This window comes from Dromiciops gliroides, chromosome 5 (assembly GCF_019393635.1).
Source record: "Dromiciops gliroides isolate mDroGli1 chromosome 5, mDroGli1.pri, whole genome shotgun sequence".
In the NCBI taxonomy this organism is placed as follows: Eukaryota; Metazoa; Chordata; class Mammalia; order Microbiotheria; family Microbiotheriidae; genus Dromiciops; species Dromiciops gliroides.
In genome coordinates, this window is record NC_057865.1 from 280964751 (window position 1) to 280978209 (window position 13459).

A 13459-nucleotide genomic window follows, 5' to 3' on the forward strand; every position below is an offset into this window, starting at 1 on the left:
AGTATGTGGCTTGTTCTCCATCTTGGAGTGGAGGGAGATTTCACACTAGGAGTTCTTCCACAGGGATGAAATCGCAGGTTCAAGCCACTTCAAGTTCACCTGAGCTCAGTTGGTGCTTCAATTCTCATTGGATCCTTTCCCCCCCCCCTTTTTTTTGATAGTTACAAACCAGTGGTTCCTCCCTGCTGTTAGAGGTGATATTCCTCCAGGCTGTGCTGCCCATGGGTTTGTCTGTGATGGCACCAGAATCCTAGTCTTTGGAGGGATGGTTGAATATGGAAGATATAGCAATGAGCTCTATGAATTACAGGTGAGCACAATTTGCTTCCTTGGGAGGTTCTCCACCCAGTGTTGGTAGAGCTTCAAAATTACAAGGAGTTTGCAGATTCTTTTTATAAATAGCAAGTGTTTCCGTTTCAGGAAGTAGCTATTTGTCCTATGGTTAGAAACATGTTACAAATGTTAATTCTGCACTCAGACTTTAAGTAACTATTTTGCTATTCACTTTGCCTCAGTTAAACCACAGTCTCTGGAGTAGCCTCCTTTGGTATGCATTCATACCTGGAAACGTGGGCAATGTCTGTAATGGATGCTTCCATTGATAACTATCACAAATGGGCAAAATGAATCTATGAGTAATCCTTTTGAAAGGTGGTTTCACGTATCCGTTTTACTAGGAATTTGGGACAGAAATGTGAGACCGAGAAATTGGAGAACCTAGCATTCTGGTTAATTATAAGTGGACGGTTCACTCTTTCCCACTTGGAAAGAATGATAACAAAAGTAATACTTGAGACCGGCTAGATGTAACACAGTTTAAAAGATGTTACATGGATTTAGAAAGTATTTCAGGATTCAGGTGTCCTCAGGATTACCATTAGTAACTTAGCATATATAAAAGTGTCTTGCAAACTTGAAAGTGCTTATCATTAGCATGATCGTGATGACGACATCCTGACTGTAATATTCTGTAGATAAGATGGGGCTTGAAATGCTGTGATATGTCTCCTGGAAGATGCATGTGTGCGTGTACGTTTAAAACGCCTTGTTTGCTCTTTTTCCCCCCTCAAAAACGAAATTCAGAATGTGGGGAGGTGAGGGAGAAGGAACCCTAATTATTTTGGACCTGCAATTTAAATTCCGGAGACGGTTTATTATGATGACTTGTGTTTCTGATGATATAAGCACATCTAGCTTTCTTTTCTCTTTTATTATTTTTATTATTATTATTTTAAAGGCAAGCCGTTGGCTTTGGAAAAAAGTAAAACCTCGACCTCCCGCTACTGGTTTGCCTCCTTGTCCTCGGCTTGGACACAGCTTTTCTTTGTATGGTAATAAATGTTATCTATTTGGCGGCCTGGCCAACGAGAGCGAAGATTCCAACAGTAACGTCCCCAGGTATGCTGACCAGTTTCAGACCAAATCCTTTAAGCTGTCACAAAAAGTTAGAAATCTCTTTGCTTTCTGTCATTCAATTTAATTGTTTAAGGGGCTCTTGGCCTAATCTAATCACACCTACCTAGAGACCCTGTCTTTAAGGTTTGGGGGTTAATTTTGCTTGGTTTCTTAGAGTTTACTGGTGGCACAGTAGATAAAGGGCTGAACTTGCAATCAGGAAGACATCAGTTCCAATCCAGCCTTAGACACTTAATGTGTTACCTTAGACAAGTCACTTAATGTCTGTTTGCTTTTGTTTCCTCAACTGTAAAATGGAGATGATGATAATAACTTCTATCTCTGAGATAGATGCTAGCCTACCCTAACTCTCAGGGTTTCGTCAAGGAACAAATGAGAGAATATTTGTAAAAGTGCTTAGCACAGTGACTGGCATAGAGTAGGTGCTGTATAAATGCGTGATCCCTTCCCCTTGTGGGGTCTGTAGCATCTCAGAGTTATATTCTTGAGGTTTTAAATTTTAAGTTAAATTGCTATCATCCAGTGGGGTGCTGCTGGCAAACATTTAACAACCAACTCCCCCCCCCCAATGAACATATGACACACTCTTAAATTTGATCTGCATTGTTAACATTTTCTCCATCACTTTCTTAAGTCTAGACAAGCAACAAAATAATAAATGAAGGTCTAGGGGGCAGCTAGGTGGCACAGTGGATAAAGCACTGGCCCTGGATTCAGGAGGACTTGAGTTCAAATCCAGCCTCAGACACTTGACACTTACTAGCTGTGTGACCCTGGGCAAGTCACTTAACCCTCATTGCCCCGCCCCCCAAAAAAGAATGGTGTAAATGAAGCTATAATTTGTAACTTTTGCTGATGTTGAACATATAAAAGCTCACAATGAAATTTTAATAATAACTCTTGCTTGCTGGTTAGATCTACCCCTGCATACCCCTGAGATATCTATCTTCAAATATTGGTAGCCTGCTCCGATTTGGGCAGTCCCTGAATGACTAATATGGGCAATTGTTGTTTTTTAGTTACATTTCTCTAGGGATTGTTTTAAGGAATGGAATGAGTATCAAATGTAGCTAATGCATATGTTCCTAGCCTCAACATACAGGAAGTTATTGGGAGAGCATATAATGAAACCTAGCATTGCAGGTCCAATGCAGGTTACTCAATGTGACAGGCAGGGTGCCCTTGAAATGATTTACAATTTTGGTTGTGTGACCCTTTTTTGTCCTTTTATTTTTTCCTTCAAAATTTCATATATGTGCATTTGAATGCACCATGCCAGACAACTAGGGGAAAAGCTAATTTCTATTATGTACTAAGACTCTAGGGAGACCTTGTATGAATTTGTTTTCAGTAATAAGAAATAACTGATGACCCCCCCCCTTCTCCCAAAGCAGAAAACCTTTTCCTTTTTTAAAAGCAGAGTTAATATTTAGAGATGCTCTGTTTGCTACTTTAAACAGACAACCAGAGCTTTTAATTAGTGGGGTGGGGAGGCTGTCCTAAATCATAACACTTTGAGTTATAAACCCATAGTTGGGGAATAGGGCAAAATGATTAAAATGTAAATCTCAAATTGATTTTCATTTTATTATTTGAAATCATTATAATAAATAATTTAAGTTATATAAATATAAAATTATGAGTTCTCTTGTTTCTTTTTATTACTAATTTTTATTTTTTTTTTTAATATAGGGAAGGGGGAGCTAGGTGGCACAGTGGATAGAGCATTGGCCCGGGATTGAGGATGACCTGAGTTCAAATCCGGCCTCAGACACTTGACACTTACTAGCTGTGTGACCCTGGGCAAGTCACTTAACCCCAATTGCCTCACTAAAAAAAAAAAAAAAAAAAAAAGAATGTGAGAGAGGATAAGAGTTAATCCTTAAGCATGTCTATAGTTGCTCACAAAATAGGGAGTCTTTATATAGGCCTTAAGGTTTGCCAAGCACTTTATAGCTATTGTCTCATTAGATCTCGCCCATATGGATCAAGTGCTTCGAGGTCTGCAAAATCTTGACATAATTCCTGTGAGAGAGCCTCTTATCACAGCTTGGAAATGGAGAGACTGAAAAAAATGTGGGCGTCTCAAAAGCAAAGAGACTAAAAGACAGGATGGCTTGAGGCCTAGCCGTCTCACTCAGCTGGTGTCACAGCTTCTGGAGAGGGTCTCCCTTGGAGGATGTGCAGAACTGACTGATGGCTTTCTGGTGCAAATTCTGCTGCTCCACCCTAAGGCTGTGTTCTAGAAGCCTCTTTTGGGGCCTCATATTCTACATGCATGCACACACGTGCCCATTTGTCTGCACATATATGTACACACATGCAGCTAAATGCCATGCATTTCAGTACATGCACACATAATGTACCTGTATATAGACGCACATATCAGACACATGCACACACCAGACATCATGACACTTGTACGTGGGTACAATACACAATACATACATGAATGTGTACAATATCCACACTTGTATATATAAGATCCCTATATGACTATACACATGTATATGTATATATGTACTCACACATGCACTTATACAGCTGCATGTGTATGTGTGTGTATGCATTTGTGTATATTATGTATGCATGTGTGTATACATGTATGTATGTGTCTTTGGCTTTTGTTTTTTTTTTTTTTTAGTGAGGCAATTGGGGTTAAGTGACTTGCCCAGGGTCACACAGCTAGTACTTGTTAAGTGTCTGAGGCCAGATTTGAACTCAGGTCCTCCTGACTCCAGGGCCGGTGCTCTATCCACCGTGCCACCTAGCTGCCTGATGTCTTTGGCTTTTATATTTCATTTTATTCTGTCAGCATCCCAATCCCGATTTTAAGAACTTCCTTTGCTTTTCATCCTCTAGATATTTAAATGACTTCTACGAGCTGGAGCTGCAGCATGGCTCTGGCGTGGTGGGCTGGAGCATTCCTGTGACCAAGGGCATTGTGCCCTCCCCTCGAGAGTCCCACACAGCCGTTATGTACTGCAGGAAAGACTCGGGGAATCCCAAAATGTATATTTTTGGAGGGATGTGTGGTTCCCGGCTTGACGACTTATGGCAACTCGATATAGGTGAGTTGTGACTTTTTGGCCCCCCTGCTGACACAGGCCCAGAAGCCTTTCAGGTGAAGTCCTTGAGTCCCATTCCTGGCGCCCTGGGGGTGGCCCAGATGTGGGTAGATCCCGACTCATCCCCTCACACTAGCCTTGCGTGGTCAGTTCATAAGCACAAAGCTCATCCGTGCCAGGCACAAAGAACAAAAGCCGAATGTCTCTTCCAAAGTGGGGGGGGGGGCCAACACGTGGACACGTAAGTATAGCTAGCACAAATGGAAGGCAGTTTGGGGAAGGAGTGTGCTAGCCGGGGCACGTGCATGCGCATGTGTGCGTGTGCGCGTATGTGTGTGTGTGTGTGTGTGTGTGTGTGTGTGTGTGTGTGTGTGTGTGTGTGTGTACTTGTGTGAGAAGTAGACCAAAAAAAGCTGGAGCCAAGTTTTGAAAGACAGGGACATCAGGGATGACAAGAAATGAAGGTGGGAGGGAGAGGATACCAGGCCTGGCGGCACAACTGCCGTAAAGGCCAGACATGGAAGGTGGAATGGTATGGGTGAGGAACAACAAAGGGGCCAGCATGGCGGGCTTGAAGAGTGACAGGAAGGGAGCAATGTGCAAGGAAATGGGAGAAGGAGGAGGAGCCATGTTGTGAGGTGCTGAGCAGGGTGGGAGCCACTGGAACTCACTGGGGGCTGTGCAGAGGGTAGGTGAAAGAGGGGAGAGGCTGCGAGCGTACTCAGGAGTTTGTCGTAGTAGTTAAAGGGAGGAGAGGCCACCCCGATGTTGGCGGAGTGATAGAGGCGAGGAGGCTACTGTGGAGGGAGAGGGCTCACCATGAAGATGGGGCCCTCGGTGGGGACAGGGGCGGGGAAAGATGAGGAGCACTGCTGAGTCAGAGATGTCTGGGGACCTTTCAATTTAAAATATCCAGCGAGCAGTTGATGGCATGGGACCCAACAATGGGAGAGACGAGGCCTTGGAGCCACTCGTGTAGAGACCCATGGGAACTAACCAAGTCACCCACTGAGAGCGTAGAGAGAAAGGGAAGCCCAGGACGGACCTCAGGGCACTCCCAGTCTGGCTGGTGAGCCCCAAAACACTGAGGAGGCCAGGCCGAGAGGGAGGAAGAGGGCCGAAAAGAGACTGCTGACTTGGCCGTTAGCTGGGGCAGTCTGCTGGGAACAAGCCAGGAAGGGATGGGGTCAAAGGTGCCGCTCGAGTGGCTGCCCTCCGCAAGGAGGAGGACCACCTTCTCATCTGAGGCCAGAGGAAACAGCGGGAGGGCGATGATAAACAAGGGTCGCAGATGCGGAGCAGGGGACAACAGGAAGTTCTCAGCAGAGAGCCTGGGGTGGGGGGTGGGGAGTAGGGGGTGAGGGCCTGTGGCAGCAGTGGGAGAGGGGGGTAGGGTTGAGGAGAGAAGAGAGGGTTTCAAACAGCCCTTCTGGTAAGTGGATAATAAGGAAGGAGGGAAAGGGTGACCTCAACACCACCAGGGCTGAGCTGTGATTAGACAAAGTACATTTGTGCTGGACCCTGTCAGCTGGCTTGCAAGATTCCTTCCAGTTCCCTCCAAAAGCATGTAAGTAGGAGCTGAGGCGGTGGGTTGGGGGTAAAGGATGGGGCAGGGGGGAGGGGAACATAATCCAGGGTTGGGGTTTGAGTCTGCTAAGACTGGAACACGGGCAGCTAGGTGGTGCAGTGGATAGAGGGCTGGCCCTGGAGTCAGGAGGGCCTGCTTTCACATCCAGCCTCAGACACTTGACACATACTAGCTGTATGACCCTGGGCAAGTCACTTAACCCCAATTGCCTTGTTTAAAAAAAAAAAAAAAAGCCTGAAGCAGAGAGAATATAAGGGAATGAAAGATTTGAGAGAACAGACTAAGGAGACAACATTAGAAAGGGATGAGAGTTGTCAGAGTAGGGGTGATGGATGACCTGGCAAAATACTAGGAAGTGAGGAGAAGGTGGACAAAGGTGGAAGTGAGGTTAGAAGGTGGACAAAGGATGAGTTTGAGAAGAATGAGGCAGAGAGAGAGAGAAGGGAATGTCTGCATGCTTAATGATGGAAGCCGAGCACTTGTGGGTGATGCCAGGGTCAAGATTGGGACCATCCGGGAGGTAGGCAAAATGGAGTGGAGGAGTAGGGGGAGGGGAGGGGAGAAAGGCAAGGAACAGGGACGTTGATGTATTGAGGGGACATCAGCGTGGCATGAGGGTGACAGTTGGAGGGGAGAGAGGCTGTGGGCCAGGCACTGAATGCTGAGAAAGGAGGTGAGATGTTCTGGAGGCTAATGGCCACTGGGGTGTGAACTGAATGGTCACTCTGGGTAGAGTGAACCTCAAAGAAACAGATGCAGGCTTTCCCTTCCTGCACTATTAGCTGGATGTTGTTGGGTTTGGCTTACTAGCCAAACTTGCTGGCCATGTGACCCTGGGCAGGTCACTTAGCCCCTATTTGCCTCAGTTCCTCATTTCTAAAATGGGGACACACACTGGAGAAGGACATGGCAAACCTCTCCAGTATCTTTGCCAAGAAAAGCCCAGGGACAAAGAGTCAGACATTACTGAACAGCAACAAAGTGTTGGCTAGTATTATTAAGGAGCACTTGGAGAAGACTGGATAAAGTTGTTCAGTTAGGCATTTTACAATCATAACAATAATAGCTAAAGTTCGTAAATATTATCTCTTGATTCTCACAACCCTTTGGGAGACAAGTGCTATTAGTATTCCTATTTTACACATGAGAAAATTGAGGCACAGAGAGATGAAGTGATTGACCTAGGGTCGCACAGCTAGTAAGCATCTAAGGTAGGATTTGAATTCAGATCATCCTAACTCCAGGCTCAGCATTCAGTAAGAAATGACACTTTGGCTCAAGTTGGATTGGCATGAAATGCTTTCCCTTCAAAAGAATCTGCAAGAGCCACGCTCACTGGAAGCCACTAAAAAGGTTTGTGTCCTGCTTGCTTTCAGAAACCATGTCATGGTCACAACCTGAAACCAAAGGAACCGTGCCACTGCCGCGGAGCCTGCACACGGCCAGTGTTATAGGAAACAAGTAAGTTCTGTGTGCTGAGAGCCCACACTGTGGCAGGGCCACGTGGCTCGCTCCAGAGGGGCCGCAGCCTGGCCTGGCCGAGCGCGCCCCGTTTTCAGTAGGGCTTCTTCAGAGTCAGAACAGGTATCATGATAAACAGAGCAGTCTTCCTGAGGTCAGGAGATACAGGTTTGAGTTCTGGCGATATCACTCACTCTGTGACCTTGGGCAAGTCATTTCTGTTTTCTGAGCTCTAGCTTTCTTGTATTTGTCCCTAGCTGCCTCATGAGGGGGCTAACACTTGCAAAGTTCTTTCCTTTCCTAACTTAACCTTTGAAAGGCAGAGGCTAATTAATATGTTTGGGTTCCATGGAGCAGAATCTCCTATCTTCATTTTTCTTGCCTTTTGAGAAATACTAGGGTGGCTGGGGGGGGGGGGGCGGGGGTGGAGAGCTGGATTTACCAATCAGTCAGTCGACAAGTATTTATTAGCACCTACTGTGTACCAGCCACTGTGTGAGGCTCCACAGATATAAGTGTAAATAATGAAACAATCCATACTGCAAAGAGCTTCTCATCTAATGCATGAGATAAGAAATAGCTATGTAAGTACATACAACATAAATATAAAATGAACTGCAAAGTAGTTGGGGGTGGAGGGAGGGCACTAGCGATGGAGAAAAGGCTTCTTGCAGAAGATGAAGGGGCATCTTTGAGACCGAGGTGAGGACAAAAGCTAACCTCCCCTCGGTTGGTGCTTCTTTGGGGATGGAAGTGATTGTGTTTCTGTTTGTAGCCTCACTAACCTGACCCCTTACACATCCTGGGTCTCTCCACAAGGTCTGAACAGGCTTCTAGCCCCTGGAGCCTTTGGGCAGCAGAGGACCCCAGGCAGATAGAAAAAACCTACCTTTGTAACGAGTGGTTTATCAGGAAGGCCGCCCTGAAGAGGCAGTGACTGAGGCAGAGAGCATTCTGGGAAACGGTTAATGTTCTCTGTTGTCCTCATCTCATTTGACTTCCTTCACACAATCCCCTCTTGAGGCAACTAGGTAGCTCAGTGGAGAGTCGGTCAGACTTGGAATCAGGGAGACCTTGAGTTCAAACCTGCCTCAGGCACTAACTGGCTGTGAGTCCCTGGGCAAGTCATTTCACCTCTCTGCCTCAGTTTCCTGGTCTGTAAAATTGGTATTCCAATAACGCCTACCTTGGAGTTTTGTAAAGGGCTTTGCAAATCTTATAGTGCCAAGGGAGCTACACATCTTACTATATCTTATACTATAAGTCTTGGGTCCCTGCGGGCTGTGTATTACCTCAGAAGATCACAAATTAATGGGATCTGGGGCCAGCTAGGTGGCGCAGTGGATAGAGCACCAGCCCTGGATTCAGGAGGACCTGAGTTCAAATCTGACCTCAGACACTTGATACTAGCTGTGTGACCCTGGGCAAGTCACTTAACCCCAATTGCCTCACAAAAACAAACAAATTAATGAGATCTGTATCATCATTCATGTTTGTTTATTTTGTTAAGCATTTCCCAATTACATTTTAATTTGCTTCTGGCCCCCCTCAGGAGCTTTGCAGAACATTTTGGGGGAGGGGCAGTTGGATACCCCTTAAGTGTTGTAAGAATATAAGCTGTGTCTACATAGACTGTATACCATAAGATACTCCCAGATTGTTGTTTGTTGTTAGCTTTAATCACTGAATGGGTGTTGCCTCAGACAAACTGAGACCTGAGAAAGACCTAAACTCAAAAAGGCCAATGTCCTCCCTTCCCACCCCATGTCTAGAGCTATCTCTAGTCATCCTGATCTGTGTCTTGCCACTGACCCCAGATGGCTCTGGAGGAGTGAGGCTGGTGACCTTGCACAGCCCTCCCCCCTTCAATCCAATTCACTGCAAGTCATGACGCCACTTCTCCATGCCATGGTCCTCTTTGAGAATGAAGAAGAAATAAAAACAACACTAGAAGATACAGTATTTTTGTTTGTTTTTCAGTTGTGTCCAACTCTTCCTGACCCACATCTGGGGTTTTCTTGGCAGAGATGCTGGAGTGGTTTGCCATTGCCTTCTGGTCATTTCCTACCCCGAGATACACAACACGACCAGTTTATTTTATATTTTATTTTACACACAAAAGCAATTATAAAGTAGTGGCTTAGAAAGGGTTAGTTTGGGGGCAGCTAGGTAGCGCAGTGGATAGAGCACCTGCCCTGGAGTCAGGAGGACCTGAGTTCAAATCCGACCTCAGACACTTGACACTTACTAGCTATGTGATCCTGGGCAAGTCACTTAACCCCCATTGCCCCGCCAAAAAAAAAAAGAAAAAAAAAGTTCTTCTTTGGGCACCATTGAAGCACACATAGATGGAGCTTTATTGTAGAATAAGAGACAGTGCAGTGAGATCATGAATATATCGGGTGAGAAATTGAATTTCCATTTCAAGTCAGAAATGGAAGAAGTAGGTTGTTCATGTGGAAGTCCTAAGCCCATTGTCTCTTCTTTCCAGGATGTACATTTTCGGTGGATGGGTTCCCCAAACCATGAACAATGCCGAAGCTTCTCCTCGGGACTGTGAATGGCGGTGCACCAGCTCTTTTTCCTACCTAAATTTGGGTTAGTATTTCTGCCTTTTGAATAATTTTTAACAGAGGGATTTAAAAAAAACCAACCATTCTTGGTGAATTTATTTTGCTTTTGTTTTTAGATACAGCAGAATGGACTAGTCTAGTTCCCGATTCTCAGGAGGACAAAAAGAATTCACGGCCAAGGCCAAGAGCCGGACACTGCGCTGTGGCCATTGGGACACGACTGTACTTCTGGAGTGGCCGAGACGGCTACAAGAAGGCCATGAACAATCAAGTTTGCTGCAAAGACCTCTGGTACCTTGATACTGGTAGGTAAGAACGTTCACCAAAAGCAGCTTTGTGTGTCTGATTCATCCCATGCTTTAATTCTACTACTGGGGACTAGCCAAACAAAACCATTCTAAGTGCTCAGTAATTTTTTGAAAAAGATAAAGCCAAGTTCTTAACACAAATCAACTCAATGCCCTATCTGAGATTTATGTTACTGCTCCTTTTTAAAAATGGAAACTAAATTTGAGTCTTGGGGGCAGCTAGGTGGCGCAGTGGATAAAGCATCGGCCCTGGATTCAGGAGGACCTGAGTTCAAATCCAGCCTCAGACACTTGACACTTACTAGCAGTGTGACCCTGGGCAAGTCGCTTAACCCTCATTGCCCCACAAAAAAAATTAATAAATAAATAAATTCGAGTTTTACTGATTTGCTCTGGCACAAAAACATGTGATAACAAGCTAAAAAAGGAACCGAAAGCATCCCATAGTGATTCTTTCCCATTGGCCTAATTTAGTATTTAAAAAATCAGATATTAAAATGAAATGGCAAGTTTCTGGTCTTCATTCTGGTTCCTGGGTGGCCTGTTGCACAAGTATTGCACGGGTAATTGTTCGTTTACAGTTTAGCCTTGGTTATGTGTCAGGACTAGACATTTTTGTGTCCATTGCCTACTTCTGGATCATGGGCATCTAAGTGTGGGCCTCCTGGCTACTTGCGATACTTCTCTATAAATCCAAGGACACTGACTGAGATCAGTGACAGAGAATCCTGATTGTGATTGGGTACTTGTTCAGTGATGCATCTGGTCTGTTGCTTGGTTTATCTCTAAGGTCCTTGCAAATAGGCATCAGTTCATTCTTCCTACTTGTTCTCCCCCCGCCCCCGGCCCCCAGTGCCTAGCACAGTGCTAGTCACCTAGTAAGGACCTAGAAAAGACTTGCTGATTGATTGTCACCAGATTTGGTCACACATGAAGTCTCCTCCTTGTCCCCCAAACTGTCTAATAATTATCAGTGTCACACTGTCTGCTCAAAGCTGATTGGGCCATTGACGAACTCTCCAGGGGAGCTCTGAGTTCTTGGGAGGTAGAGCAGCAAAGCTTTTCATGACTATGTTCATTGACACAGATCAAGGACAGACTTCTCCCGTTACAGATGTTTTGCTTTGGAGGATCATGTATGGTCTCCAGTTGGATTAAATTGCTTTAGATTCAGTTTATAGGTCCGCAGTTTAACGCATTCATTATATTGATGATTATGCTGTGATTGGACAGGAATGGGCTGAAGCCAACTTCCACTGGCTCTTGAGAGCTGGTTGTTAAATTTTAAGGGTGAGCATTTACACCTCAGATATCAGCAAACACTGCAAATCGGGGCTTGATTTAGTGTTCCATTGATTGTCTAGAATTAAGAAAGTCGTGTAGAAAATGCTAATAATACAGATTAAACATAAAAGTGTGTTGTGCATTCATTTTCCCCTCCCCCAGAGAGCTGGTTGTTAAACATTTACCAGCACACTACTGATTATATTTTGGTCTATGCATAAATCCTAACAACTTGAACCTGGAGTATAGGACTCTTTGCCCAGCATCATGTCTTGTGTCATCAAATGAGTTAACATGCATAAAGTGCTTTACAAACCCCAAAGCAGGGCAGCTAGGTGGCGCAGTGGATAAAGCACCGGCCCTGGATTCAGGAGTACCTGAGTTCAAATCCGGCCTCAGACACTTGACATTTACTAGCTGTGTGACCCTGGGCAAGTCACTTAACCCCCATTGCCCCGCAAAAAAACCCAAAAAAACCAAACAAACCCAAAAGTATAAACACTAGTAGTTGTTAAGAATACATATTATATTCGAGAAAATTGATTTAGATTATAAAGTTGTTATGGGCTTAGGCTTACTACTTGGCCATGTCCCAGAACATAGTACTTTCTCTCCTCCTTTCTGGGATGAAATTTTGTTGTCCAAGACACTAAACAATAGTGTGACGCTCAATTTGAAGCATTTTTCATGTCCTGAGACAGATGGCCGTTGCAGGCTGATACCTGGTGTCTGGCCAGCTGTGCCAGCAAATATGTTTTCAGTGTTTCCAGTCACTCACGAGTTTGATGTGGGTGTTTTTCTCTAGAGAAACCACCAGCACCATCTCAGGTACAGGTGATCAAAGCTACCACTAACTCTTTCCAAGTGAAATGGGATGAAGTTCCTACCGTGGAAGGTTATCTGCTTCAGCTGAACACGGATCTGCCATACCAAGCAGCATCGCCGGACTCTCACGCCCACTTGCAAGGTGATACAATGGGCCCAGATAAATATTCCCATGTTCTAAATGGGAGTCGTCACCCCTTTTGCAGTCGTTTTAGAACCAGGTGTAGTGTACCAGAAGTACCTCTTATTTTTTATATGGAAAATATGCTGCTTCTGTATTGTCCATTAAGGAAAGCTAGCAGGAACCTTTGCCATGGGCTTTTTCCTTACCCTTACCTCTTCTCTTCCTGCAGTTTATAGCCCATGCTGCTGAGCTACTGGGAAATGAAAGCTAACAGCCATGTTTAGTATTACTCTGGGCAGGCGTGGGTATCATCAAAGAAATTAGCCTAGAAAACCCAAAGAGCTTTCTGAGGGGCTTCTGATCACCCACCTTTGTTTTCCTTCTGCTTCTCCTTCCTTAGTAACTTCATAGTACAGGATTGATTGAATCCAAGATATTGAAGCTTCTGCAGTCTCACTCTGAATTTTCTCTCCTTGCAGGAGTCCAAACAGACTTTCCCAGACAAGCCAGTAATAACACTGCTCCCAACAATGTAAGTAAAATGAGTTGGTCCAGAAGGTCATGTTCCTGGTGACTTGGTTTGGGTTCAGACAGGCCAAGTCATCGACCTTTCCCCTTTTCCCCGTTGTTCGGGATTGAACCTATAGTAATCTAAGCTCAAACTGCTTTTATGTGTCATTGAAGGTGCACAAAAGCTCAAAACATTAATGACCCTCAGGAGCACCATTATACTCTCTCTTGGTTCTTATAGGTCAGATCTGTGTATTGGGATTCTTGTGGAAAAGACTGGTAGACTTGACACCTAGTTTGTG

The 13459-nt window shown here is 44.9% G+C and overlaps 1 protein-coding gene across 1 annotated transcript in view; it reads left to right on the forward strand.

The window, feature by feature from the left end:
* Nucleotides 1-13459, forward strand: part of HCFC2 (host cell factor C2) — a 29727-nt gene that overhangs the window by 2442 nt on the left and 13826 nt on the right. The window contains exons 2-9 of the mRNA XM_043967132.1: nt 162-310; nt 1238-1398; nt 4279-4487; nt 7449-7533; nt 10025-10131; nt 10223-10411; nt 12504-12665; nt 13127-13179. Of these exons, the coding sequence (XP_043823067.1) occupies nt 162-310; nt 1238-1398; nt 4279-4487; nt 7449-7533; nt 10025-10131; nt 10223-10411; nt 12504-12665; nt 13127-13179 (1115 nt within the window). The remainder of the gene's footprint in view (nt 1-161; nt 311-1237; nt 1399-4278; nt 4488-7448; nt 7534-10024; nt 10132-10222; nt 10412-12503; nt 12666-13126; nt 13180-13459) is intronic.